The following is a 24,364-nucleotide window of genomic DNA, read 5'->3' as shown; positions in this document are numbered from 1 at the left end:
AAACTTTGCTGGTGTAAGAAACCATTTAACTACACTACCTTTTAATCTTCCTTTGTGAGTCTATATCAGCTCACCATTGTGCCTATCTTACCTATAGTGAATCATTCCTCCCTAATGTGCTAAATATCCTAAATTTCATTACCAGTTTTAATAAACTTTTTCTTATAAGCTTTTGTATTGGTTTGGACTGGTCTAAATATCGATATGCCTTTCAAACTTTGGAATTGATTGAAACTTGTGTCTAAATATCAGTGGGGTAAGAGTTGTGTTTCAACAACCTCTTTGCTATTATTAACTTTTTTTTTTTGCTAGATCACTCCCCTCTGTAAGATCAAGTCACACATAAAAACCCAATTTGGACTTTAAGCAATTGACTGACAAAGTAAATACCCATGGGGTTGCGGGGGGGCATTCATTTTCATTGTTTCTGTTACAACTCAAAAAAGGACATATTCTTCACTTTCTTACCATGTATTTTTCATGTTTCAACTTTAGTAATTTTTAGTCCATGTGTTTGTTCAACAAATATTTTCTGAAAATCTGTCTTGTGTCCAACATATGCAGGTGATGACGATACCATGATAAACTGACAGCATATCACTGCCCATTTTGAGATTATACTGTTGTGGAAGGAGGGGAAAATAAAAAATGAAATAAATAGGATGCTGAGACAGAGAATAAGGGGAGGTGGGCTGCTACATACTTTATGGAAAATGACATTGAAGCTTAGACTTCAAGGTGAAGAATCAGAGGGGAAATATTCTGGTAGCAGACAAGCAGTAGGGAGAATATGAGTTACTTTAATGAGGCCAAGTAGCTGGAGATTAAATATGTAGCTGGAGGTTATGGCCCCAAATCTACAGTTGACCTTTTCAATATCTTTTTCTTTATAATTTTGGATTTTATCTGAGGATGAATACAACTCAGATGAATAATAGTTGAATATCCATTTCTGAGGCTCTTTTCTTTCTATCCAGGTCATGCTGGTGGAAGTGGAAAGACTAATTCATAAACTGCACTGTGTGTTCGACAGATTGGAAAGTCACACAGCTGAAGAATATGTTCAATCTCCACCCAAAGATAAGCATCAAAATCAAATTTAAAGCTCAGAAGGTATGCTAACAGTAGATATTGTCCCCAGCTTAGGAGCTACAATAAAAATTACATAAAAATAATACTGATTAACAATTTGAAATTTATTAACATCCTGAAATATTAAAGGAGATGTTTTCTAGGTTTTGACTATGCTTCCAGGTGTCCAGCATGTGGAACTCCCTGAAGGAACAGACAGGGTGAAAAGGTCCCAAAGGGAAACAAGAGTTTGATTTAAACTTCAGAAACGATTAGTACCAGGATAGCTAGTCAGGGCACTTAAGCAGATGTTGAATGTTACAGAACCAGAAGAAGAGAGTAATAGTCCTAAGACAGCAGTCACCCTGAATTAGAATGATTCCCATCTATAAGCAGAATTGTAAGATTGCCCCCAGTATTCTCAAAACCTGGCAAAGCATATTTTCTTCCAGTTATCTAACCAAACAGTAATCTAGGTACTGCCATGAAGGGATTGTGCTGATGTAATTAAGGTTCCAAATCAGTTGACTTTAAGATAGGAAGGTTATCTGAGTTGTCCTGACTTAATCACATTGAGTTTTTGAAAACAGAGAGTTTTTTATGGCTGGTGGCTGAGGGGGAAGTCAGAGATTCAGAGTACTAGAGGGACTCCCTACATAAGAAGTTCTCCACTGCTGGCTGGAAGATGAAAAGACTGTATGTCAAGGAATGTGTGGGCCCCCTGGTCAGCAGTCAGCAAGGAAACAGGGACTCCTGTCCTACAACCAGAAGGTAATGAATTCTGCCAATAACCTGAATAAGCTTGGAAGAGGACCCCAGCCTCAGATGATACAGCAACTGCAGCCCACACCTGGATTTCAGTCACATGAGACCCTAAGCAAAGAACCCAGTGTCATGCCAGATTCCTGGCACAGAAGAAATGGTGATATAATAAGTGTCATTTGTTCTAAGCCCTTACATTTGTGGCAATTTGCTACATAGCAATAGAAAACTAAAACACCTTCATCTCAAAGGGTTCAGGTAGAAGAAGCCAGAGTGGTCATTAGTGAGACCACTGGTTCCCAAAAAGAGGCAACCTGGAAGGCAGATGTATACCAAGGAGGGTGATCAGACAGAGAAAAGAAAAATCAGAGCTCCAAGCAAAAGCTAAATCCTATCAACTAATCACAGAAAAGCCAGGGAATTCTGAAATTCTGGGACTATAAAAATATCCAGAACCAACTTTTAGTACACCAGATCCCAAGCTCTGCTGGCAAAGAATCTTCAAGAAGATGGGATGGGGAAGTGAAGAGAGGACAACACAGGAACTCAGCCATGAGAGAAATCTGGCAGGTCAAAGTCTGGCTACAGGATCCATCCACAAGTGGATTCAGCTATACTGACACGGAGAGAGCAGAGACAGGAACCAGAAAGTCTCAGTTTCGGCTCTAAACCCAATTTACTGTGTGATTCAGTCACGACTGGGCTCCTAAACTCTCCTCAGAAGGGAGAGAACAGATAATTGGACCACTTCTGGTTCTAACAGGCTACAATGCTAAAACTAGGAATAAAGGGTCTGATGAACCTGTCTCCCTCCATTACTACATTTTAGGCATCCAGATTATTATTTTAGTTCAAGGAGCAAAAAAGGAAGTAAGACATTTGCTACCGGAGAGTAAATGTAGAGGGCCAAGTTTTGTATAATGAGACCTCTAGTGGGAGCTGGGAAGAAAGTAGTAAAGGTGAGTACAACTTCATATTTTGTAAGCTTTCATAATAGCTTTCTAAAAACCAGCAGGTCTCAGACAACATGTGAAGACAAAAAAAAAAAAACTAAAATTTTCAGTTATACTTGGATGTGCATGAAGTTAAACACGTGTATAAGAAAGGCCCTGCTGCTCACAGCAGCCTCTTATGACCATTTCTTAAATATCTGATAGGAATAATCATACCTGGGCCGAAAGCTTACGCAGGATATTTCAATTTAGGATAAAAGCTGTTTCCAGACTAATATGAGCTTCATAGTATGTAGAAAATTACAAAAGATGTCATTTATGTCATTATTTGTATTTAATGTCATGAATGCTATTTGGGGATGCAGAGAACTGGTTGTGCCTTCAGGATGTCATTATTAAAACCCAATTCAGAAAAATGGATGAGCATATTAGCTGGATATATTTTTCAGTAAGTTCATGCTCTTAGTTCCAATGAATAAAGCTAAAGTTTGTTGTTGTTGTTACCATCTTTATTGGAGTATAATTGCTTTACAATGGTGTGTTAGTTTCTGCTTTACAACAAAGTCAATCAGCTATACGTATACATATATCCCAATATCCCGTCCCACTGCTGTCTGCCTCCCACCCTCCCTATCCCACACCTCTAGGTGGTCACAAAGCACCAAGCTAATCTCCCTGTGCTATGTGGCTGCTTCCCACTAGCTATTTTACATTTGGTAATGTATATATTTCAGTGCCATTCTCTCACTTCGTCCCAGCTTACCCTTCCCCTTTATGGACAACCTGGAAGAAATGGAAAAATTCTTAGAAAAGTACAAATTTCCAAGACTGAACTAGGAAGAAATAGAAAATATGGACAGACCAATCACAAGCACAGAAATTGAAACTGTGATTAAAAATCTTCCAGCAAACACAAGCCCAAGACCAGATGGCTTCACAGGTGAATTCTATCAAACATTTAGAGAAGAGCTAACACCCATTCTTCTCAAACTCTTCCAAAATATAGCAGAGGAAGGAACATTCCCAAACTCATTCTACAAGGCCACCATCACCCTGATACCAAAACCAGACAAAGATGTCACAAAGAAAGAAAACTACAGGCCAATATCACTGATGAACATAGATGCAAAAATCCTCAACAAAATACCAGCAAACAGAATCCAACAGCACATTAAAAGGATCACACACCATGATCAAGTGGGTTTTATCCCAGGAATGCAAGGATTCTTCAATATACGCAAATCAATCAATGTGATACACCATATTCACAAACTGAAGGATAAAAATCATATGATAATCTCAATAGATGCAGAAAAACTTTCAACAAAATTCAACACCGATTTATATTAAAAACTCTCCAGAAAGTGGACATAGAAGGAACCTACCTCAACCATATATGACAAACCCACAGCCAACATCATCCTCAATGGTGAAAAACTGAAAGAATTTCCACTAAGACGAGGAACAAGACAAGGTTGCCCACTCTCACCACTCTTATTCAACATAGTTTTGGAAGCTTTAGCCACAGCAATCAGAGAAGAAAAAGAAATAAAAGGAATCCAAATCGCAAAAGAAGAAGTAAAGCTGTCACTGTTTCAGATGACATGATACTATACATAGAGAATCCTAAAGGTGCTACCAGAAAGCTACTAGATCTAATCGATGAATTTGGTAAAGTAGCAGGATACAAAATTAATGCACAGAAATCTCTTGCATTCCTATACATTAACGATGAAAAATCTGAAAGAGAAATTAAGGAAACAATCCCACTTACCACTGCAACAAAAAGAATAAAATACCTAGGAATAAACCTTCCTAAGGAGACAAAAGACCTGTATGCAGAAAACTGTAAGACACAGGTGAAAGAAATTAGAGACAATACAAACAGATGGAGAGATATACCATGTTCTTGGACTGGAAGAATCAACATTGTGAAAATGAATATACTACCCAAAGCAATATACAGATTCAAAGCTAAAGTCTTCATACATACACTTTGTTTTTACCAACATAGGGGAAATATTCCATGAGAAGAGATGCTTTCTTTTCTGAGAATTGCTTCCTGTTACATTTTTGCATTTGCTGCTCTCTTAGGGCCAGTTTCAACATAAGTCATTGGTACAGAAGGAGTGCTCCTGTTGGGATTCCTTTAAATGGGTCCAGATGGTACTCTCAGTCTATAAGTGGCATTACCAGCTTTCAAAAAGGAAGATTTTATTCTCTTTCATTTCTTTCCCGTTATAAGCCACTAACCCTTTTAGTTAACTCAACATCTGAATTTCTATAAACTTCATTTTTTACTCCTCAAAATATCATCCATTGTAGTAGTCATCAAAAATAGGATATAAATAGAAAATATTCCTGATGTCAATGACTTGGTTACCAAGAAAACTCCAATTTTCTGTAAGGAGTAACATTTACCATCATTTTTTAATCAGAACCAGCAATTTGCTCAATAACAGAACATCTAAATCCACTGGAGTGAATTTGTATCCCAGAAGATTTAGACCTCTTTCAGTAAGTTGAATAGGTCCATCTTTAGGTCCTACAAGAACCTGGCCTTAACAAATTTGGCAAGTCACAGGGTTTCTGTTTTTGTTTTGCTTTTAATTACAACTCAGAAAAAAAAATATGTAGGAAAGAAAAGAAATGAGGGAGAAACAAAAAGTCTCTAAATGGTTATGGTGGGTAATATGGTAGGTACATTATTACATAATATATATTTTCTAAAATATCCCTATAAAATTATTGTGCAAATGGTGTCAAATTTAAAGACATGCTTTAATAAATTATGCTACTCTGTCCCTAGATTAATCTAAATACAAAATAAAACTGCCTGATATGTTTAACTTTTCGTCATGATTCTAAGATAGAATCCTCACCCACAAGTCAACTGATGACTATAATCAGAATATTTAATTCAAGAGAAAAGTTATAATCCTAGATTCCCATGTTTCTTACAGGATTGACTAATATTGTGGGGGTGGGGAAAAATACTGAGGTAAATCTAGGCTAAATCTAGCGCTAAAGAACAACATAAACATTTATTCAGTGAAAAGATTTACTTTAGAATTAACAGAAGGGATAACATTTTTTGAAACCAACTAAAATCAAAGCAGAACAAACCCTTCTTCTTGAAGGAATGAGAACTTCCTATCAGCAATTATAAAAACAATAACACTGACCTTGAATCAGCCTTACAGGTCTTTGTACACAATTATATTATCAGCTTTATGAATTTTCAGTTGCTATCTCAGCCAAAACACATATATGCAGAGTTGGTCAGTAATAGGAAGATGGCTACTTTAACAGCTTTCACTGAAAGAGGCATTTGAGAAAGTACACATTCCACCAGCTTTTCCCATGTTAAAAATGACAGCTTTTTCAAATCCTGCTTAGCACACCTTAGACGAAGGGTTAATGACATCTCAAGTAAACAATAAAAATTCAAAATCAAGTTCAGTCAAAACTAGAAATAATTTAAATAAATTTTATCTGCAATTTAAATAAACTATATTTCCATCAGTCTGCTGAAAGGTTTTTACACAAGGAAATTTTTAAAATTAAATATTGGAATTCGAAGTAAACTCTGGAAATTTTTTTCTCATCTTGAGTATATAATTTCACTGCCTCTTCTGTATCTTAAATATAACAGCTAGCAACAGCAGAGAAAGCCAGTGAAAAAAGTCCTTGTGTGTGGTTACTGTAATTAAAAGATTCAATATCTATTACCGCCAGCCAGGTATCATAGCAACCCTGTATTGCTGAAAACGCTAGAAAAATCTTCAAAACCAGCAAGACTCTGCGTTAGGGAAATCTTCAACAACACGGGGGACATTACTGCCTGTCAACATCTGTGGGTGTTGCCATGGGCACAGCCACAAAGAACCCTGCCATCTGTACAAAAAGGTACACACACAGAGAAGATGGGAGGACACAGAAGATAAACTGATAAGAGAATCAAAAAGAAGAAATAATTTCACTGGCAGTATACAATAGGCACACAATTTTGAGTCCATGTTTTACACTAATTCTTTTCTATTGTAGCTGGAGAATCCAAATTCAACTTAACTGTAATTGTGACTAAACATGAACCAGGGGGTGGAAATAATATCCTAAAACTCTGCACTTGTACCATTTATCACAAGTCTTAATTTGAAACTCAAAGTGAATTACATTTAAAATAATACTTAAACTTCCACTTATAAACCCTTGATAGTTGTTTATAAATCTACAGAAGAGAAAAGAACAGGTTACCATGAACAAGAACCCAATATTGATTTTTCGGCAGTGCAGTAAGGCATCTCCATTCTATTTGGCTGCTGTCAAAGCCACTCTTTAACAGCTGGAGTCAAATTGCACTATTTACAGAAAGAGCCCTTGTCAAGTGGACCATAAGTAGCCTAACAATACGCTATTCAAATGGCACTTTGCCACACAAATTGCTGACTTGATGAATAACCTATGTCAATGACTAAGGCTAATATAAAAGTTTCATTTTTATGAGAGGTTTTACATTCACACATTAAGTAAGCTTTCTTTGAAGAACTATTAGGCTATATATTTCAGGCCTTTGGACGCTGAAAATAATTAAAATCTGTTTAAATACATCAAGGGAACTTGACAACATTAATATGGATCTGGTGTTAACTACATTTGTCACGCGAGTCAGAACAGTGCCCTTCTGTTTCTGGCACTCCCCACCGGCACGTGCAGCACAAAGCCGGACTCAGACCAGCCGCGCACCATGAAATAGGAGCATTCTCCTTTTGTGCCTCTGATTTACATGGCCAACGAATGTTTAGATACAAGCACGGCTTTGAAGTACTGTGAGGAAATTCAGGGTTGCTTCTGTGTGCGCGGCGGACAGCTGGAGTCATTTAACGGTGTGGGGTTCCTACTTTTCACAGTGACTCTGAGACCTCCTGAATTAGTTTTGGAACAAAGCTGTGATATGCTTTTCAGAGTTTTCCTCAACACTGAGGGAAGTTTGTATCAAAAATGCTTAAACTCACGCCACAAAGTAAGAAAAGGGATATCCTTTATAAAACAGCTACAAAAAATTGCGAATTACAGCAATTTTTTTGACTTACAGTAGTTAAAATTACCATATGAAATGCTTATGAGAAATGGTTACACTGTCAAAAACTTGCACCGCTTCACATGTGTTTCAAAAAGCAAATTGACTTCTATATTTCTCTATTGTATATTTCTCTATTCTATCTCACTAGGACAGGTGATACCATTTAGGCACTAAGTTTTGAGTTGGGATTCACTAAATCAAAATACTTAAAACAAAAATCTTAATCCAATGTTAACAGAGAAATTCCTATATTTTCATGAAGGGCTGGCATGTCTAATAATAAAAATCTGTTTTCTTTTAAAATTATATAAAATTGATGCAAAATATTGTCTACATTAGAAACAATAGGCATATGTTGTTTATTACATTAAAAAGAATACTGAAAATTAACTACAAATCAAAAATGGGAAAATTATCATTCTATATTCAGGATTTATCCCTATATAACACAATTGTTTTCAAATAAATATTATTTGTTCTTTTTGTAATAATTCAATTTTGATAGTAAAATATAGATAGTTTAATGAAAACTGAGTTAACCTGCAACATGCAATATTGCCACAGTGAATTATTATTTCATGTTGATACATGTAAATTTGCAGGTGAAATTTTCAAATTGCACAATTAATAAACTACTCTAGTTCCATTTTGGTTATGTTTTTGTTTCATAAGATGTAAAGGAAATAATGTTGCATTCCAATAAAGTAATATGTAGTAGTGGGATCCGATTTTCTATTGGTGGCCTACCAGTACACCATCTGTGTTTTACAAGAGGTAGCAGGATAAAGCTCTAATAAGATTTTTCAGCAAATGGCACCAAACAGGCATAACTCTAAGGTCAACTAAAGGTTAAAAAAATACAAACATATTTATAGAAAGCTCAACTGGAACGTAAATAAATGTAAATGCATTATTTATAATCAATTTTATATATTTAGATAATGATGCATGTATAAGTGCTTTATTTAAAGAAAATTTCATTTTAAAACATCTTGCTTGGATTAGGAAGCATAATGTACACATTTGTTTTCCACAAAGGGCGGATTTTCAAACACATCAATTTCATGAATGCTGTCAGGAAACAGACTTGATACAAGGGCTTTTGGATTACATTCCTTATAATGCAGAAGTTGGGATAAGTTGCTTTATTAAAAATTTAGATATCTAGGGAGGGGGTAGGTATTGGCTATTTTGCTAGTTCCTCCAAGTACCTCACGATTTCCAAGTCTAGAGAGGACTGACTAGATCAGAAATTGGCAAATAATGGCCAGCGAGTGTCAAATGTGGTCCACTGCTTGTTTTTGTAAATAAAGTTTTATCAAAACACAACCACACTCATTTGTTTAAGAATGGTCTGTGGTGGCTTCTGTGCTCCAACAGCAGAAATGAATAGTTGCAACAGCAAAAATACGGCCTGCAAAGCCTAAAATATTTACCATCTGGTCCTTTACAAAAAAGTTTACTTATCCCTGGTCTAGTTCAACATTTATCCAACATAAATAAAATGCAAACTGCATGTGTAATTTTAAACTGCCTAGTAGCCATATTGAAAAACATAGAAAGAAACAGGTGCAATTGCTTTTAATAATATATTTTATTTAAGCCTATATATCCAAAACATCATTTTAACATGTGGTGTTAGCCAAATTTCAAGTGCTCCATAGCCATCTATGGTTAATGGCTGCCATATTAAACCATGTAACTCTAAAAAAGCAACCAGGGGGAGCTGTTGGGGACCCATTCTACAGAAAATCAGGTTATTTTTTTAAAAGGCATTTCCAGAACATTACCATGGGTCTAAATTGTGGCAGTTAAAATAATCCTGTTTATTTTTTTACTTATTTTACAGACAAGAAGTGTGGAAAAAGAATTTAAAACCAACCAACAGAATAATAGACAAAAAAGACCTTCCCTCGTTAAAATCTGATGAGGTAATGAAGAGTTTTGCCATGTAAAGATGATTTTAGTAAGGTTGTTTATTTTCTACTTTGAAGCTAAATTCCTCCCACTGCAATTTAAACAGTTTTTATCTTGTCTTATCCTCAGCAGAATCTGAGAAAAGCAGTTCCCCATCACTAATATGATATTGTATTCCTTTAAATCCTTTAAGACTCTGGTCCTCTCCTACCCCAAAGATTTTTCTTTGCCTAGCTGCACAGATTCAACTCCTTTGGCCTTTCTAATTGGACCCGTTTTTTAAATGTTTTATTGTATTTGTTGTTCTCTTTAAAACCTTCTCCTAAATCTATATGCACTCTTCAAATGCAAGAAGGAAAAGTGGACACAGCATCCTAATAAATGCAAAGTATTGCCAAACACAAAGAGCTCACCACACAGATATTACATACTATTCTTCCTTTTAAACAGTTCATGCTACCATTCGAAAATATTTCACTTGTCTCTCACTGAAGTCCATACCAAAAAATTCTGAAACACAGAGTAACCCTACATTGTTCCAAATTTTACAGGCTTATTGTCCCTCATTTTTCCCAGCTCTGAAATAAGTGTGATTCCTCTTCTATAAATGTGATTTTTTTTCTTATGAAAACTAATGAAGCATTTTACTATATTAACAAAAAGGAGAATGGAGAATTTATAAGCATTCTTGAAATTTTATGCTTATCAAATTCATAAATAAAAGATTAAGATAAAACAATCTTAAAGGCTTAAGTCTAAGACGATGAGAAGAAGATATGCAGTACATAATTGGAGAAGATATAACTTAGGAGAAGCACAAATAAAAATAGCTCTACTCAACAGTAAGCTCAATAATAAAAGAAATAAAGTACATAGAACAAAGGAGGTGATAGTCCTGTCTAATTCAATTCTCCACCTCTGTAGAGAGTAAAAGTTGGAAATTGCAGTCATCTAAGGTAAAGGGCAGCAGCTAGGAAATGAAGTTGGAATCAGCCTAAGAGTAGGAAAACAAGACCCCGGCATTTTATTGCCTCCTGGAGTCAAGAAAGAAACAAAATTATATAAAGAAAATGAAATCTATATATACTGTTATCACTACCTAAAGGGTAGCTCTGAGGTCCTGCAAGAAACAGCAGTCAGTTTACCTTCTGGGAATTAAGCTAGTAAAATAGGCACTTGATGAATGAGATTTGCTCTTGCAGACCTTAGGCATATGACATGCACAAGTCAAGAGACATATCCAGGTTCTCATCCACTATTCTAGCATATAATTTCCACTATAAAATACAAATTCTATTGTGAAAGAAAAGCAACAAAGCCACATTAAGATGGGAATGCTTGGCAGTCAGCTGGGCTCACTCACTGGGCTTTATTTACCCCAACCTTAAAATACGTAATGGAAGTGTGGTTCTGTCTCCCACTTTAGGAGACTAAGACCCTATCACTTTCAACTTCAGTTGTGAATGTTAAAAAATTTCATCATATTGATATAATTGTCCTTATAAAACATGACTTCCTGAGAATTCCCTGGTGGTCCAGTGGTTAGGACTCCGAGCTTCCACTGCCGGGGGCACAGATTGGAATCTAAGGTCCCACATGCCACACAGCATAGCCAAAAGAAAAAAAAAACCATGACTTCTTCTTTCAAGTTAAGAACATGAAAAACAGATTTGGAAAATCTAAAAACAATTAGACTAAATGAGAAAAGGAAAGAAAGGGAAAAAAAAGCTGCAGCCTAATCACTGGTTTTAACATCTGCAGGAGAAAGCATAAACAAAAGTAGCTGGCCTAAAGAGAGAAATCCAAAATTTAGAAATTTTTCAATGTATATCAGCCTTGACCAAGGGAGATAGTACCCCATGGGCTGAAAGCACAGACTGCATTATGTTCTTAGAGCTCAGTGAATGAATACCCTGGGGCTCTGACTCCATGCCCATCAAGGAATCCTCTGCTAAAATTCCACCTCCCTGCTCTCCCCCATGCCCTGTAGCTTTGCTACTGTGAGACTGTGCTGAGCAACGAACTGCCATCATATTTATCATTATACATTAAAGAATTGTCATTCTAGTTTAAATATTCATTTCTTGGGTGTTTGGTTAGTATGACTCAGTTCTCAAAAGGTTGCCAAACTCTGGCCTCACTGATAAAATCGAAATCTAGTCTTTAAACCTAAAAAGCTGAGGCTTATGCGCTGGTGCCCTCACCTCCACCCCCCCTGCAGCTTTGAGGCAGAGCTTAGCAGCCAACTGGCCTTACCTAAAAAATGACACATCCTTTTGCCTCTAACTACATACATACACATGAGATAAAATAAAGTCTTATTTAAAGTCCTTATTAATGTTACTTTGAGTCTTCATAATATCATTAAAATAACGGAAAATGTTAACAACATATAAATAAAAATCAGCTAAAATTTGACTTAGAAACCCCACTTCTGGAAATATATCACATTAAATAACACTAAGTATTAAAAAAAAGAAAACTTTAGGTTCATAGTTGTGTTAGTCCTAAACTGAAGCATAAAAAACAATCCATATATTAAGCCATAGGAAAATAATTCATATCAGTATAGTATATACACAGTATAGAGCATAATGCAGCCATTAAAAAGAAATCGACATTATTATGAAAATATGTTTACATAAAAAAATACTACATTATATATACGCATATAAATGCCACAGTTGCAACCTGAGGAGGGGATAACTTGGAGGTGTAGATGACAGAAGAATGGAAGAATCCCTTAAAGAAATCAGATTAAATTGCTATGTCATGTTTAGAGCTGAAAAATAATCAAACTCATGCAAATTTCTGTGACACAGGTTAACGTGGCTTGAGAAAATGAATGTAAACCCCATCATTGTGTGTTAACTGAGGCCTGGAATCCTAAAGAGCTAGTGATCCTAGAGATGCTGAGTATACCAAAAGAACTGCCCAAACAACGATCCAGTTTTTCTGATGGTTTTGGGTTTATTTGTAATCATTTTAAAAAGAGGTCAAATACCCAAGTGAAAAAAAAATTGATCCCGACCACAGAATATAATTTTCCCCCCTTTTCATTGAAAACCATCTAGAATTCAAGGATTAATATAAAACTGGCTCAATCTTGATAAGCCAGGACCTGTCTTATCAAAAAAGAATGCTATAGTCATTCAAAACTAATAATCACTCAAAAAGTTATCCTGATTCACCCAAGATCGCTTGCTAGGTACTTCTGGTAGATGTGATCATCTCTGAGTTCTTATCTTTGTACTGATATTTAATGGCCACATATTTATGAAAGCACTTTACTTCTTACTCAGGGTTGATAATGTTCTTCGTGAGCAGCAGCTTGATTTGAACTTACCTTACATGAAGACTCCACCTGCAGACCAGGGCAAGGTATTGGCCCAAACTGGTAGGAGCTGGGGGACCTCTGTTCTACACTTTTGTGCTTACGTGTCTCTGAGGCAACTGGAAGTACAGATTCAGGCTTTAGAAGCTGTGAATCATCACAACAATTAAGAATAATCCTTGCTCTTTCTCCCGTTTCATGTCTTTCCAAAGTGCCTGGAAAACAAGATTAGAAATAAAAATTTGTGCAAAATATTTACCCCCAAAGAATGAAAAGAAGAAACCACTTGTAACACAAAATCACGATTCTTTAAGTTATCGTGCCTTACTATCTCCTTGCAACCAAAAGACAGCCTGGAGCTTTCTCTAAATTATTCAAATCATCATATTACAAAGGCTGAAATTATAGACTTGAAAAGCTCATCTTCCTCTTTGTGCTTTTTCATCCACTGAAATCAACAGGGCATTCAATAGTCGTTAACAGTAAAATCTCATACTTATTATACAGTATGCAAGTGATCAATAACAAACAACTATGGAATATTTTAGTGCTGTCCCCTAGTGTTCCAACTCACAAACAACAGAGAATCCACAGTGCTTTGCTTGGGTTCCCAACCTTAAAATGTTTCTATTGGTAATACAGCATTTACATGAATAGGGGAAATAAGAACAGAGATGCCCAAGTACCCTCAGCTTCAGGAATTCAGGCCACTCTAGGGTTTTGTTGCTGGTGGTGGTATTGCTGATACTGTTGCTGTTATATATTTTGGCTTTTATTTCTTATTTTATTCGGAGAGAAAAACAATATTTTGCCCTCTTCTCTGCCATTCTTGCAGTTTCAGAATTTCAAAGTACTGGCAATTTCAATTTACAGTTAAAAGGAACAAGTATGAAATAGAGCAAAAGTATCAGAAAACAATTCACAGAGAGTGTTTTTATAAAATACAATGTTATGACACTCAGTGGAATCTTGGTAACGCATCTCCCTGTGAACTGCTTTCCCTAGTCCCCTAGAGGGCATATTTCTGGCAAGTTATACCACACCACAGCAGCTCCACTACCATCCAGTGACCACAGCTATAACCTCTCCAGCAAGGTCAGGATCTTAGCCCTGGGGTTGGGGAGGTCTCTTCCTTGGGCAGCTATCTCAGCTCTAGGGTAATGTCTGCTCCTTAAATCTGCTATTCCTATACTGTTTAGTTTTCTTTAGTTCTTATTAACCTGTCCCTCCCACTGAAATTCTTTATGGTGATTACTAATTTTTTAATGTTAAATGATCTCTGTTCAAATTACTATGTCATTTCTCTCTCCTGATTATATCCTGATTAATATTAATATATCACAGTAAATCACTTCTGATGCAGGATGTTCCTTTAAATATATTCCTGAAATTATGGAATTTACATGACTTCAGAGATATACTTAAATTGTTAGAGAGGGTCAATAGCAAGAACAGTAGTCCTAATGTAAATAGTAACCTAGGCGGCAGGGCAGGCCCCAAGGAGGTCCAACACAGGATGCCTTTTTCAACTCTAATAAGCTGCCTTTGGCAAGAGACAGAATAGTCACTACTGCCTGATGTTAAAGAAATATCAGAAACTGAAGGCTTACAAAACTGCTTAATTCACCTTCTAATTTCAGGGGATCTTTTCCTTTCCAAAGTGAACTCAATGATAATTAGGTTTTTTTTTTTTCTTTTGCACTGTACTACATCAAGAATATGATTGAACTCACACCTACTCTTCATTTGGATCAATCTGAACATGATAAGGAAATATGCAGAGACATATGTGAGTTAAATATTATTGAAAGTGACAATACCATTTCCTCCCTCAAAGTAGATGTGCAAAAAATACCATAAAATCTACCCCAAGTAAAATATTCATTGTATAAAATATCACTAAAAAATCATAAATATCTTGCATTTTTTATATGAGGTTTTATACAATTTGTTTTAATCCTAACTATACAATAGTACATTAAAGAATGGAAACAACCATAAGAGAGCTTAGAACAATTAACATGCTATGGGAAAATGAAGGAAAGATGGCACTGGCAAGTATTCCAAGCAGTTTTCACGGATCCAAAATTACGTATTCCTCAAAAAGCCAGTGCACAGAAACTTAAGAAGCAGCCAAGATCCCCTTTGCAGAGCCTAGGTCCATATTGACAATATTTCCATTTGTATATCCTGCTTTCGTCACTAATTCAAGCACCCCACAGCATCCCTAATCACATTTTCTTTTTTTACACCAGAACTTTCTCTGTGGCCCCCTTTGGAACCGTGTGCCTAGCTGTGGTCCTCTCTACCACCAAGGCTGATAGCCCTGAGACATCACTGCATGGTGGGTAAGAGCAGGCTCAGCACCAGCCTGCCTTGCACTTGAATCTTGGTTTTACCCTTACCTGTTGTGTGGTCTTGGGCAAGTCATTTCATTTCTGTGCCTCAGTTTCCTCATCTGTGCAATGGTGATATTAATCCTTCTTACCTCACAGGGTTACTATGAGAATTCGATTGAGCAGACATGTAAAACGTCTTAGAATAGGTTCTGGCACACAGTGGGTGCTGTGCCATATGACAGTCCTCCTCTGACGTCAGTGGGTTCTCACTCAGCCCCTCGTGAGCAGTTTAGCTCTGTGGCTCTGGGATCTGCCTGACACCAGGCCTGAGCTCACTGAGCATAAGATCAGCGTGGTCCCCCCGCCTCCTACCTGAGACTCGAAACTCCTCCTTGCCTCTCAGGGTAGGTTATAATCAAAATCAGAGTGGGATTATACATTTGCCTTACTTTTTAATCCTCCTCAGTGAACCAGGCTGGAGTCTGGCCTAAATTAAAGGCTAGATAAATACTTCTTAATGGATTATATGACATCAGCAACCTGGCTAATGATTTTTCACGGTGGCTACACTTGGGATTAAATCCAAACTCCTTGACCCACAAGTCATATTCTCACCCCTGCTTCCTCCCATGTCATCCTCCCCTTGCTCACAAATTAGATTTTTTTTTTTTGAGAAAAGATCTTTGAAAATAAATTCTCTCCTGCTAGCTCCATCTTTCTCCTTAAGAATTAGCTTAAAACCTCACCTCCTCAGAGAGGCTTTTCTAAAGTAAATTCTCCTCTGATGCATTGTTTTCTATCTCAGCTTCTTTACTTTGCAGAATTTAACACATTTGTAATTGGTATATTTTACCTGCTTACTTAAATGCAGAGCTGTCTCTCTACTAGATGCTAAATTCTTTTTGGCAAGTATGTATTCTATGAGCTTGGTACAAAGCAGAGCTCAATATGTGCTCACTGAATGAATAAAACAAATTTTACCCTTTTCTTGTAGCAGTGGAAGGAGGTGGCTATGAAAGCATCAGAGCATGCCAAGGTCTCAGAAGAAAACACCAAATTATACCCATTATAAACTTCAACCCTAGAGCCCAGGAGGAGCCAACACTGGGAAAAGCAGCATTCACATGCCTGACGCCTGTCCCAGGTCTCAGCAGTGTGGCCAGGTCCTTCCTGATGTCCCAAGAATCTGGAACTGGAAACACAAGTAAGTCTCTGAATGACATATTTTAATTTCACCTGTGGAGTAGCCGCTTGCTAGCTACCTAAATGGTCCTAATAAAGAGGGCACAGAGGAGATGTTTCTGTTTCCATCCAAACAGACATGAAAAGTTAACAAGTACAGTTCCAGATAGCAATCAGAGCAGAGAGACAAAGGCTTAAGCATTATCAGCAGATGAGTGAGGATTAAATCCCAATGAAAGAATGTCATTTTCAAGAGAGTTTGGAGGGAGATTTGTCAAGAGACCGGCATAAAACCTTTAGCAGTTTCTGCACATAGAGAGGAAAGGAGAGAAGGAAAATTCAGAAACTGTTGTAAATCAGTATGTTGCTAAAATACAGTCATATTTTAAGTGCATTGGGATTGTCAATTATTTATAAGGCATCTATAGCTTTTTTGTTTTGTTTTTAAATAGGGCAAATAATCACTTTGTAATGTGCCTGTAATGAAATCTGATTTTGAAGTATCAAGATATTTTAAAGCAAGACATGTACTAGGAAGGATGCTGCCTTCAATTGTGATAGAAAAACAAGGCAGAGGGTAAAGAGAATGCATTTAGATGATAAAATATCCCTGATATGTCATAGACTTGAATATCTACATAAAGAAAGGAAGGAGTAGTAATATTCTACACTTGATTCCCTTCCACATGATCAGAAGTTGCCCCCTTGATTTTATTTCTCTTATAATCTTCCCATATTTTAAATACTTGCTATCTTCTGTCTAAACAGTTTTTCAGCTCCCACTAATATGTGCTTTCCAAAATCAACAAAATTATCATAGCCTGCTACCAATTAATGAATAGCTTTAAATTACATATTTAAAAGCCCCAGCCAGATAAACTTTGCTCTACAACTTAACATCTAGATCAACTAAGTCTGTAGGAAAAGCAATAGCTATAATCTCATAATGGACAGAAATGGTTAAAAAAGAAAACATAATCCCTTGATGAATACATCTGCAAATAATGAGTAAATTAAGATTCAAAAACAATATGCAGATGGGTTAACTTTTTATCACATTGTACAGAAACATTTTATTTCCTTAAAAATTATATGTAAATAAATTTGAGACAGTAATTAATTTATTATAACTTATGGTGTTTTTCTTCAGAAGAACTCTGTAGAAATAGCATTACTACAGAAACATAAAATCCACCCAGCACAGTAAAATCACGTATATTATAAACCAACAAAATTTAAACAATTTGCTTAACCAAAAATGTTTTCTCAAGTAAATATTGTGCTTATTATGGGATTGTGAAAAAATCAGAATTTGGTAAATAATTCCTATTATGTGATTAGTAATTAATATAAATTGTACTTATATGACTAAAGCTTAACATTAAGAATATGTGAGTGGGCACATCATAGAGTTAGTCTTTTTTCTACATCAGGTAGGCATTTTCTAACTGAATCCACCACAATATTGGGCAGTAATTAAGAGGACAGTTATATTTGAAAGTGACACTCTCTAAAAGAGAATAGGCCAAAATAATGGCCTCGCTACCAAATCTTGTAGTCAAATTAATAAAATCACCTTTCAACAAAACAGCTGACTGACAGCTGTAATCCAATTCCACATATCAAGGAATCTGACCACTGGGTCTGTTGTAAGATTTACCATATATCTTCAGTTACACATGAAGTTCATTGCCTTGCTCGCAGAAGTGTGTGGAGATCGACCTGGTGCCCCCTTCCTAACAAAACCATTTCACAGTTACTGCATCTTACTCCAGAAAATGTATAACTGATGGGGGTTCTGACCAGGGACAGGGGACCCTGGAGGTATCAAACTTAGCTAACTAGAAAATAAGGAAAAGGTGGGGATAGGTGATGCATCTGAAAACATTAAACGAGGCATAAAGACATGTACCTTCACTTCTAAATGTATTTGAATATAATAAATTCAGCTGTAAAATAGATTGCCAAGGAGGCAGCTCATTTTGCTCTATATAAAAGTCCTAATATGATAAACTCACGACTGGCTTCACATCAACCTTCTGTACCTTAAGGGTGTGTAGAATACATTTTCACAAAGTCTCTGACCACCACGACCTTAACCCCAGCTCTGCCACTGCCTCTGGCACATTCAAAGAAACACTGGGATTTATCAGCTGGGCCACCTCAACACTCACATCTAATTCTGATCACTGACCTCCAGAAAAACTGAATAAAGGAGTGGGGATGGGGTGGGGTGAAAGAAAAAAAAGGACCAAAATACATCGAGGTTTAAAGTTGTTGAGGTATAAGGATTACAAATAATGCATTAATTGTAAACAAATTTGAAAGTAGAGTTCTTTGGATAAGGTATTTACTTATTAAATATTCCTTCTTTTTAAACATGTGCTAACACCATAGAAGCTACTATGAATAAATTTCAATTTTTAACCTCGTTCTAAGACTTCATATAATTTTAAAACAAATTTAAGAAGTGAATGTTTATGGAAAAGTATTTCTATATTATGAGACAAAAAATATATTTAATTAAGTTTATAATTACCTATTATATACAAAACATTAAAATTGGACTGCCTCTAAGTATTGTAAAAGGCCACTCACTCTGTATTTTTGATTCTTTTACACCAGACATGCTTATTTTTTACTTCTAAAATATTTCAAAAATAGACTTTTTCCTTTCATTTTCTTGGTTGAAGGTTAAGTTACTTAGGGGATACAATATTCCTAGAGATTTGACTCTGTCATTTATTCACTTCTGTTGTCAGTTAATTTAATTAGGTATTTATTTGCTGAGTTGATCTGGAATTTTTCCTGGAAAAAGGAAGAGTATTGGACAAGGAAAAATCAGAGAACAGTCTCCTGAATAAAGATGCTGGCTGGGTGAGGGGTGAAGTCATATGGAAAGTCCCTTTTTTCTGGAGGGATATGGTGGTCACGGGAGGACAAAAACCTTTTGATTGCAATCAATTTCCCCTTGGTACATGGCAGTGGTTTCCTTTAGGCAAAGAATGGGTGACCAAAGCTCCAGCAGGCATGTCAGCACCAATTCTCAGTGTACCTTCACTATAATCCTGGCACCCCAGTGCCACTTGTACAATTTCATGCCATGTTTCTGTACCCAGTTACCCAAAAAGCTTCTCCTATTTCTTCATTCTTCCATTCTATGGGTTCATTTACCCATGGGGACCTCAAGACACTAACCTACCTGAACACCAATATGATAGGTAGAATTCTACGAATAACCCCCAATAACCCTCATCTTTATGTGATTCCTTCCCCTGTGAATATGATGATAGCACTTCAGTGATTATGTTGTTACATGGCAAAAACTAACACTGCAGATATAATTAAGGTTTCTCCCTTAAAATAGGGAGATTATTCAGGTGGGCCAGGCCAAATTAGCAAGAGTTTTCTCCAGCTGGTGGAAGAGGGGGACTAGAGAGATTTAAAGCATAAGAAGGATGCAAAGTGCCATTGCTGGCTTTGAAGATAGAGGAAGCCACAAAGAAGAATCAGGGAGTAGCCTGGAGGAGCTGAGAGTGACAGCACCAACAGCCAGCAAGGACCTCAGACCTACAACCATAAAGAACTAAATTCTGCCAAGGACTGAATGAGCTTGGAATTGAATTCTTTCTCAGAGCCTCCAGTTCAGAGCTCAGTTAGCTGAACCTTGAATTTGACCTTCTGAAACCCTAAGCAGAGAACCTAGCTGAGCTCACCTGGACTGACTTACATAACTGTGAGTTAATAAATGGGCATTGTTTTGAGTTGCTAAATTTGTGGTGATCTGTTACGCAGCAATAAGAAACTAATGCAGGTAGGACTTGTGGCAGTACTTTTACTTTGGACCACAGATTTAGACCTCAAGTTTTGTTGTTGTTGTTTTCACTATTTTACATGTGAAAGTCCTGCTTCTTAAGCAAAATAAATAACTAAATATATACATGCATAGTCATAGAAACAAATAAACGTGAAGGCTGGCTAGACATTCCATACTTTTTAATAATCCCCTTCTCCTACGTTCATACCCTGAATATTAGAAACCAGGAGGAGAGTCACTAAATAGCTGGGATTGAGCAATAATATACCACATCAAAAAAATGCCTTTTTAAAACTCTGAATTAGGCTTCCCTGGTGGCGCAGTGGTTGAGAGTCCGCCTGTTGATGCAGAGAACACGGGTTTGTGCCCTGGTCCGGGTAGATCCCACATGCCGTGGAGCGGCTGGGCCCGTGAGCCATGGCCGCTGAGCCTGCCCGTCCGGAGCCTGTGCTCCGCAACAGGAGAGGCCACAACAGTGAGAGGCCCGTGTACCGCAAAAAAAAAAAAAAAAAAAAAAAAAAAACTCTGAATTATTTCAGAACGAATTATATGTAAGATATGTTTTTTCTCCTCCTTTTTAACATCATCATCATCAAAACTGCCATTAGCTACCATTAATTAAGTACACTTTAATCTTTGCTTAGCACTTAATACACATCTTATTTAATTCTTAATGCAGGAAGATACAAAAAAACAGAGGTTCAGAAAGGATAAGTTTCAGGGGATTTGTGTGTGCTGTGGTTGAGGAAGTGGTCAGGGAAGGTATTTTGACTAAAAGCTAGGAAAAGGCAAGAAGAATGCTGTGCAGTAAGGTACATTTCCACCACAGACCTTGAGGCTTGGCATCTTCAGGGCTAAGTTTAAAGTAAATCATGTTTGGTTGACAATAAGGAGAAGAGAACTAAAGAAAGTGTTTGACTGGCAGGGTAGTCAGGAAAATTTTCAACAGGTCATGTAAAAGATGATAAAGATTCCAATCCATCTGGCCCTAATGTATATTTTTAAATGTTTTTGGTACTTCTGAAATATACTATATAATTCCATGTTTTACTGGAGGCTTACAAAATAAATGTAGAACATAGCTTATCTTTCAAGTGATCCAAGTTCATTACTAGACACTTGACAATATTGAGGTTAAGAAGCAGTAATGCCCTTTGGAATTACTGATCAGGACTTTCATGGAATGGCTATTTAGTTTACTTATATAGCCAGTGGTCTTTGGTGTGTTCTTAACTCTATAGAACCATTTCCTTTTTCTTATTCTTTAACCAGAGCATTTTATCCTACTCTTCTCACCACCATCACTGTTTCTATAGTTTATAATCCACTGCCACTTCCTCTAAGTGATTTGTATGCAGTTACATATGGCATCAACCATTGTCCTACCCAGTTCTGAATTAGAAAACATTAATGAAGCATTATTCAGCCTTAAAAAGAGAGGATATTCTGACACATGCTACAACATGAATGAACCTTGGTGACATTGTGCTAAGTGAGATAAGTCAATCACAAAAGGACAAATACTGTACTGATTCCATTTTTATGGGGTACCTAGCGTAGTCAGATTCAAATTCATAGAGACAGAAAGTAGATTGGTGTTTGCAAAGGGCTGAGGGGAGGGAGGAATGAAGACTTTTTTTAAATAGGTACAGAGTTTCATTTTTGGAAGATGGAAATGTTCCCAAGATGGTGAGGATGGTTGCACAACAATGTAAATGTGTTTAATTCCCCAGAACTATGCACTGAAAAATAGTTACAATTGTAAAATTTCTGTTATGTATATCTTACCATACAAAAAAAAGCATCTGTGTTGGTAAAATAGCCCAAGGAAAATACAAACAAAAGGAGAAGGACACTGAGAACAGACTCAGGAAACAATAGAGAAAGAGCATACACAAGTAGGACAACCTGGGAAAGAGGGGCTATTGGCCATCAGGAGAAGGCAGTATCATGTGAGGCTGAGGGTGGAGAGAGAAGAGAAGGACACTGATGACAGAGTGCAGACAAGTCAAGTACTTGCCATCCAAAGAATGACAACTGGACTTGGCAACGAGGTGACCTCAAGAACAGTTCTATTAGAATAGTGGAGGCAGAAGCCAGATTAAAATGTGTTAAATAAATGGGAGGCAAGAAAACAAAGACACAGAGTATACATGGCATTTTGTAGAAAGCTATCAAATACTTCGGGGAGAATAACAGAGAAAGATAACAGAAGCCCATAATTCCTTATTCAAAACATTTGAGGTACTTCCCTGGTGGCGCAGTGGTTAAGAATCTGCCTGCCAATGCAGGGGACACAGGTTCGAGCCCTGGTCCGGGAAGATCCCACATGCCGCAGAGCAATGAAGCTGGTGTGCCACAACTACTGAGCCTGTGCTCTAGATCCCGTGAGCCACAACTACTGAGCCCGCGTGCCACAACTAATGAAGCCCACGCACCTAGAGCCCGTGCTCCTCAACAAGAGAAGCCACCGCAATGAGAAGCCCACACACCACAACGAAGAGTAGCCCCTGCTTGCCGCAACTAGAGAAAGCCCGCGCACAGCAACGAAGACTCAACGCAGCCAAAATAAAAAATTAAAAAATAAATTTATTTAAAAACAAACAAACAAACATTTGGGACCATAGTGTTTTAGAATTCAGGATTTTTCAGATTTTGCAGAAAAAAGATAATGCACAAATGCATATTGTAAAACAATTATAGCAGAGCCTGGAAAAGCAGACAGTAATCAAATGTGTCATATATGTGCAGCAAAAAGAGAATACTCACACTTCGTGGAATAAATAACCTCATGTGAATTAAGGTTTGGTTTTGTTGCCTTACCACAAACTAATAAAAACAAAAACAAAAAACTTTTGTTTTCACAGCTTTTAAGTTTTAAATTGCGGCTAGAAGAACATGGACCTTTATTCACAATAACTGATAGCCAGGAGGCCAGAACTAACGAAAAGGATATTTTCTGAAATAAGTTGGTAGGGTGCTCAGTTTTCTATAGTATAGGATATTGGATCATGCATTTGACCTCTCCTTATCTCTATTCAGATAAGCTAAGTCATCTAATTCTAAACTTCCAGTTTTGCTGATTGTTTTATTTATATATTATTAGATTATAATGTATTAAAGATTCTTTTAAATCTAATATTTAAAGAAAGCAAAACTCGCTTTATAAAAATCATTGATGAGGGATAGTTTCATTAACAGGCCAAACTTGGGAAGGCAATCATGCATGTGAAAAATGAAGATAAGAATATGTTTTAAAAATAACAGACATAAAATAAGAAACATGTAAAATGTGATAATCCTAACTAGACTTAAAACTGATGCTTCTGGAAGTAAGAAAAATGTGATGACCAAAGAAGGTTAACCTCCAGTGCAAATCATGGGTTAAAGGTAAACTGTCTTATCAAATCTTCTTATTCCAGTTATTTTCCTGGTTCTCAATTTTGACCTGTCAGCATAAAGTACAATTCATTTAACTAACGTTACAAAAACGACTTGCTATCCCCTCAAACAATGAACAAACTATAAGATGACATCCTGTGTCCCTCAGTGGAGCTTCTGTTACTCTGACTCTTCCAAGTGGCTGAAACAAGTCCGTTGTCTTCTTTGGCCTAGAGTGGATGGAATTCACCTGCATTTGAATGTGAAGGGGAAAAATAGTGGGCCAATCCTGGCGCAGGACTTTTGACAAGGCTGAGATTAGCAACCAACTTTTTGTATGGCACAAGATAAAATCTGACAACATTCCCGTAGTCAAATTCCCTGCTCACCACCCAAGCCAAGGACTTGACCTTTGGATTTGTTTTCTCCTGATTCAACCCTGGAAACACAAAAGACCTTTCCCATCAAATCCTAACAAGTAAATTAATGGTGGAAGTTGGATATTATTGATACCCTCAGATGAAT

General features: G+C 36.8%; 1 protein-coding gene across 5 annotated transcripts in view; it reads right to left on the bottom strand.

Annotated features, from left to right (window-relative positions):
* WDR72 (WD repeat domain 72) overlaps positions 1 to 24,364 on the bottom strand; it is a 211,370-nt gene that overhangs the window by 122,262 nt on the left and 64,744 nt on the right. For all 5 annotated transcript variants that reach the window (XR_004348550.1, XM_032623443.1, XM_032623444.1 and 2 more), the window contains one exon: positions 13,133 to 13,335. Coding sequence is in view for 4 of the 5 variants with exons in the window: in XM_032623443.1 (XP_032479334.1) it covers positions 13,133 to 13,335 (203 nt within the window). In the remaining variant the exon portion in view is untranslated. The remainder of the gene's footprint in view (positions 1 to 13,132; positions 13,336 to 24,364) is intronic.

Source organism: Phocoena sinus, chromosome 2 (assembly GCF_008692025.1).
Source record: "Phocoena sinus isolate mPhoSin1 chromosome 2, mPhoSin1.pri, whole genome shotgun sequence".
In the NCBI taxonomy this organism is placed as follows: Eukaryota; Metazoa; Chordata; class Mammalia; order Artiodactyla; family Phocoenidae; genus Phocoena; species Phocoena sinus.
Note: the sequence above shows the minus strand (reverse complement) of the source record. Positions and strands in the feature narration are given on the sequence as shown.